The 6,705-nt window shown below is 46.6% G+C and overlaps 1 protein-coding gene across 1 annotated transcript in view; it reads left to right on the top strand.

Moving 5' to 3' along the window:
* Window positions 1-1,831: 1,831 nt before the first annotated feature.
* Window positions 1,832-6,705, top strand: part of adgrg6 (adhesion G protein-coupled receptor G6) — a gene marked incomplete at its 5' end in the record, with an annotated part of 119,249 nt that continues 114,375 nt past the window's right edge. Inside the window, one exon of the mRNA XM_083643747.1 lies at window positions 1,832-2,235. Coding sequence (XP_083499873.1) covers window positions 1,832-2,235 — 404 coding nt within the window. The remainder of the gene's footprint in view (window positions 2,236-6,705) is intronic.

The following is a 6,705-nucleotide window of genomic DNA, read 5'->3' on the forward strand; positions in this document are numbered from 1 at the left end:
TGTACACGGATATCGATTTGTTTAGGTGGGCGTTGTTTTAGGTGGCTAAATTACAGTTATAGTTTTAGTTGTTGACCCCCAGTACTGAGAGAGAAAAGGCTGGTTTGGCTGCTGCTCTGGGTGCCGGATCTCGTTAGACGCTGCGCCCCGCTTCAAGACCACTGTACCTAATTAAGTTAGTGTATCTTACTAGCTGATAGGACCCCACTTCAAACAAACCGAACTATCCCTTTAAAATCGACACTTTTCTACAAGGTCTGGATTTCCACTTCCTCATTGAAGAGAGCAGTGCGCGAGGTGCTAAAATGCAGGAGCTTATGACGTCATAAGCTAAATTTATATACTTTGCGACGTTCATCATCGTTCAAATTTGGCTGGTGGCTTATTAACATAGGGTCCTGTGATGTGATGAACTCAAAATGCTAAATAATGAAGAAATATTTCTGGTTTCCAGGGACTTTAACATTTGATCACATACCAGTACATACATTCCACTAAACATATTTACGTCTTCAACTTGTTGATTACAATTGTTTATATTGTTTTTTATGCTTATATTTTGTTTTGCTATACTGTTTTGTTTTGCTATACTGTTATATTGTTACCATGTTACTGTTTGCTGCTTGCTGCAAACAGTTTCCCCAAACTGTATTGTCCCAAGGCAGGAAACAAACAATTAACTATTTTCCCAGACCAAATATGACCTTTAGAATGTAACGGGCCCTCTAAAGAGGCTGGTAAAGGCAAACCACCACATGTCGGTTGGTCTGTGTCTGTTTGCCTGGTGGCTGTTGGTCGTGTCTCGGTCTGGTTCATCCTCGCTGTCGGAGTCAAGCAGCAAAAACCTTCAAAGACAGAAAATAGCTCCTTATGTAACGTCTCTCTCATCTCTAACATATCTGCTGTGACACGTGTGTGTGCATGCACGCATACACACATGTACGGTACATGTACTGTACATGCGTGTACACACATGCACGCAAACACACTCACACTCACACACACACACACACACACACACACACACACACACACACACACACACACACACACACACACACAGAGCAACATGTGTTCCCGTTCTCAACAGGACTTAATTGCCCGCAGTGTCTGTTCTGCATTATCTCAGTTAGCGAGACCTCTGGGACTCATCTCCCTGGTCTATTCATCTCTCTCTCACACACACACACTCTCACACACACACACACACACACACACACACACACACACACACACACACACACACACACACACACACACACACACACACTCACGCAACAGTGATGGGAAGTAATTAAGTACAAATACTTTGTTACTGTTAAGTAGAATTTTCAGGTATCTGTACTCTACTGAGTATTTTACGTTTTACTTTTACTCCCTACATTGGCCTGCTCTGTTCAGTGTGGGTTGACCTCCCTCTTTGCATGGCCGATGATGTCACAAATCACTGATGATGTCACAGATAGTGAGGTCATGAATCACCTGTCTAGATGGCTTAGCCTGGTAGTACTACCATAGTGATGTCACAAATCACTGATGATGGCACAGATGATGTCATCAGCGATGTCACTCTAGCAATTGCGATCACATCACTGATGCGAGTGATAGTGAGTCATCAGTGATGTCACTTGGATATCATCAGTGAGTGATGTCATCAGTGATATCACTTGAGCAATTGTGATGTCATCAGCGAATGATGACATCTTCGATGTCACTCAAGCAATTGTAATCTTCATAATGTCTTCCATTTGAGATGCAGCGTACAGACAGACACATAGTCGGTGTGGTGCTGTGACAAACCTGAATGGCTGCTCGTACATGGCATGATGACATGCAGCTCCACGAGGCCGCCTGGGATGGAGACCTGGACAAACTGAGGACCCTGCTGCAGGAAGACCAGCGTGGTTTGTGCTGGTATGATGATGAGTGGACCCCTCTGGTGTACGCAGCCAGCCAGGGTCATGCTGCATGTGTGGCCTACCTGATCACCCAGGGAGCCCAGGTGGACAAAGCCAATGGCGTAGGCTACAGGCCTCTCTACAGGGCTGTGATCAACGCTCACCTGGACTGCGTCCGGATCCTCCTGGAAGCTGGGGCCGACCCCGACGGAAGAAGCGGCCTGTTTGCACAAACCCCGGTCTACTGTGCTGCCTGTGATGGAAGGCTGGACATACTGCAGGAACTCATCAGGTTCCGTGCCACCGTCGACATGGACAGCGTTCACACCCTCAAGAGGTCTCCTCTCTACATCAGCACTAAACGCAACCACCTGGACTGCTTCCGCCTGCTCCTCCAGGCCCCTGGCGTTCTGACCCGTGACGTGGCTTCTCGCCTGCTGGAGGTGGTGCTGCATAACAGGTGCCAGGCGGCCTTCGTCCAGCTGCTCCTGGACCACGGCGCTGACCCGGCCCTAGTGACCAGGGAGCAGGCACAGCTGGAGGAGAGGGCGGATCCCGAGGCTCTCAGCGTCTTTCTGGAGGCCAAGAGATGTCCTCGCAGTCTGGCCCACGTGTGTCGGCTCTGGATCCGCCAAGCGCTGGGCACACATCGCCTGGACCAAGTCCACTTCCTACCACTAACACAAGTGATGAAGGACTTTGTGCTCCACCAAAACTGACTTGAAGGACTGTCAGTTTATTTGTTTTAATTTCCTAGATTTAGTTCTTCAGTGACTGTGTTTCAAACAAATCCAGGACCAGAGATTAAATACCATCAGCATACACCACCTGTAGCCAATCCTGCTCGGTTCATCGTCTCCAGAGTCCACACCCCAGAATTGAGCACGCGTAGCGGGTAGGGCTGGCACGGATCACGGATAATCCGTGACCCGTACGGATCAGCCCCCACGGTTCGGAACGCGGTTCGGAACGTCAATGGTCCGCGGACCCCCCCCCCCCCCCCCCCCCCTTTCGTTTCATTTTACATTTAACGTTAGTGTATGAGAACGCCTGACACAGACATGCATCATGGCAAGCACAGTGAGCTTCCTCATCCCTTGTCGCCGCTGTAAAGTCTCTCTGAAGGCTGTGGCTAGTGGCTACTAAAGACAACAAACTTATTTCAACACCTCTGAAAAAGCACAGGAATGCGATCAGCGTGTTGCGGGCTGCACACGATAACGAGAGCCACAACACACACACACACACACACACACACGCACACGTTTCACGAACACATTATCACCGGACGGTGAAATGTTGCCTTGGACACATAACAACAAAACAACACGTGGGCCACCGAGTAGCTTAACGTAGCATCAACGTTATGTTTCCAGACTCACCCGGTCTGGTCTGTACCCGTGTCAAGTGACTACGTCGTTAGCAAGCAACAGTGCAGTGCCACCTAAAACAGGAAGTTGGGTTGTTCTGCCTTCAGAGTAAAGCATAAATTGTGTCATGAGAAAAAAATATTTTTTGAGCTGTGCAGGGCAACAAATGGTTAGAGAAGTATAATAGTATTAAAAAATCATATCTAAAATCTAATTTTGAGAGAATAAAATCTGATATAGCCTATATATTTTTTTTTTGCTGATCCGAAAAATCCGTGATCCGTGGCTCAAAATCCGTCACGCGATCCGATCCGTGGGTTTTCTGATCCGTGCCAGTCCTAGTAGTGGGCAAACATTCTGTTTATCTGCACAGAAACAGCCGATAGAAAGTTTTTTTTACCTTCATACTTGATTACATATCAGAGCCTGTAATTTTTTACTTTTACTTGAGTAAACAAGTTGAATCATTCAGTATACTTCTACGTCTTTTTTTACACAATAACTGTACTTCTACTTACGTAAGTAAAGAATGTGTGTACTTTTGCCATCTCTGACACACACACACACACACACACACACACACACACACACAGAGCAAGAGAAAATGTAAAATTGTGCGTGTTCCCATCCATATGATGCATAATATTAGGAGTTGTTAAAGATGAGGTTAAAACAGCGGCAGACGCCAGTGAAACCATCAAACGAGACAAAGTAACCCTGTTCTCTGAATAAATGTGAGGTAAAGAGAAAACGTTCAGGAGGAAAACATGATGAAACGCTGTCTGCCTCTGCTGATCTGCTAACGTTTCACCAACATCCAATACGTTGTTCCGTTGTCTTGCTATGAAAAACATCACATATAGGTTTCTTGATGTAAAATGGATTACCAGGCGCCAATCTTCAATTCGGCATACAGTATATAATCCACAATCCGCAGTACTGTAAGTAAATACAATTTAAATTCTATATGTGAGTCGCCTGTTGTCCCGCAGTCTTCTTCTGTTAAAATTGCATGGTTCTGGAATGGAGTTTGGTTACAGATTCGCTTAATCTGTTACCTTTTATTGATACACCAACTTTTCCACCTCCCTCAAGCGTGATTTTCTTTTGGCGATATTTGGATTTTTTTTTTTTTTTTCACAGCGTTTTCACTCAAGTTTTTCAATGCACAAATTGAAAATGTGCTTTAAACGGATGGATGGAAACCCACCTTATGTTAGTATTTAGGAGTCGAGGTGCAATAAAACATACTTCATTTCATATTTCCTAAGTCTCTTCCCCTCCTCTCTTCTCCCCCCTTTTCCCTTCCTTTCCTCGCTGTCTCTCCTCCTCTCCTCCCCCTCCTCTCCTCTCCTCTCCTCCCCCCTCCTCTCCTCTCCTCCCATCTCCTCTCATCTGCTCTCATCTCTCTCCTCTCCTCTCTTCTGCTCTCCTCTCCTCTGCTCTCTCCTCCCCTCCTCTTCATCTCCTCCCCTCTCCTCTTCTCTCTTCTTCCTCTCCTCTTCTCTCCTCTTCCTCTCCTCTGCTCTCCTCCCCTCTCCTCTGCTCTCTTCCTCTCCTCTGCTCTCCTCTTCTCTCTTCTTCCTCTCCTCTTCTCTCCTCTTCCTCTCCTCTGCTCTCCTCCCCTCTCCTCTGCTCTCCTCTTCTCTCCTCTTCCTCTCCTCTCCTATGCTCTCTTCCTCTCCTCTGCTCTCCTCTTCTCTCCTCTTCCTCTCCTCTCCTCTGCTCTCTTCCTCTCCTCTCCTCTTCCTCTCCTCTCCTCGGTCAACGGGAGCGAGAGAAGACAGAAAGAAAGAGAACCAGGGAGAGCAACAGAAGGAGAGAGAGACAGCAAGAAAGAAAGAGACTTGGCCAGACGATACAAGAGACAGAAGAAAAGAAAGTCTTATGATACAGTATACAGTATGAGTCAGCGATAGAGGGAAAGACAGACAGAAAGAAAGAGAGATAGAGATGATGGCAGGGTGACAGGGAGATAGAGAGACGTATTGTCATATTCGATCATATTCAACATTTTAATTGAAGTTCTGGCAACATTGTTTGTGTAACATTCATGCCAATAAAGCATATTGAATTGCATTGAAATTGAGAACGACTGAGAGAGAGGAGAGAGAGAGAGAGAGAGAGAGAGAGAGAGATGGAGGGAGAGAGAGGAGAGGAGAGAGAGGAGAGAAGGAGAGAGAGGAGAGAAGGAGAGAGATGGGGGGGTAGGGGACCACGCCTTGTTGCAGAGTTAACTGGGTGAAGTGGTTAATAATGTGTGGTTGGTGACGGGAGGACCACTCTTGGCACCAGCACACATTAACATTTAGATGGGTTTGGTTTTTCAAGACTATTATTTATTATGTGTGTGTTATTTACTGAATATTTGATCAAGTCGCAAATTATCAGGAGATTCTTCTGACGAAATGAATCATTTATTTATTAACTTTTTTATTTAATCAGTGAGGGTTGACTGAGCGCCATCAGCGACACCCTGCTTTACACGCTAAACACATTTCCACTGGGAGTTACCGAGTACACGCACGCACACACGCACGCATGCACGCACGCAAACACACACACACACACACACACACACACACACACACACACACACACACACACACACACAGTTTACAGTAACGAGATTGAACACCCACATTTGTGTAAAGCCTGACATCTAATGGTCCAAAGCATGCTACTGAAATTGCCATATTGTCGCTGTCGCTGTTTCACATTTAAATTTTTTGTCATAAATCAATGCCATTGGTCATCCTTCACGTCTGTCTGCGGGTTTGACAAAATGTAACCAATGAGAGTTGAGCAGCAGACACTTGGGGGTGACGGGGGAACACACTGGGAGTTACAGGACAGTCTGTCTGACCGTTAAGCCCTCCATGTTCTTCTGACTCTAATTACAGTGGCTTATTGTCCAGATAATTCCCTTTTTATATGTCACTTCCCAGAGATGCTTTATCAGCTAAAGTCACATTTGCATCAGTAGACTTCCTCTCTACGGTTTTGCTCTGATTGGTTCTCTCTCTGTCTGTCTCTCTCTCTCTCTCTCTCTCTCTCTCTCTCTCTCTCTCTCTCTCTCTCTCTCTCGCTCTCTCTCACACACACACACACACACACACACACACACACACACACACACACACACACACACACACACACACACACACAGACACACACACACACACACACACACACCTTGTTATCAGGCTGCACGGTGCAACCAGAGTCATGATACTTGAAAGCACCAGAGCAGCAGCCATGGAGATAAAAAAAGAGCAACGCTTTAAGCCCACAGCACAGGGGTGTGGCCACGGCACAGGGGTGTGGCCATTCAGCTTCACGGCACCACACCCCCACCACCCACATCTCCTTAGCCACTCCCCCTACCCACCCCTCAAATTCCAACTCTCTACCACCTTCGTATCCCTAGCTAAAGC

This window comes from Poromitra crassiceps (genome assembly GCF_964638095.1).
Source record: "Poromitra crassiceps genome assembly, chromosome: 9".
In the NCBI taxonomy this organism is placed as follows: Eukaryota; Metazoa; Chordata; class Actinopteri; order Beryciformes; family Melamphaidae; genus Poromitra; species Poromitra crassiceps.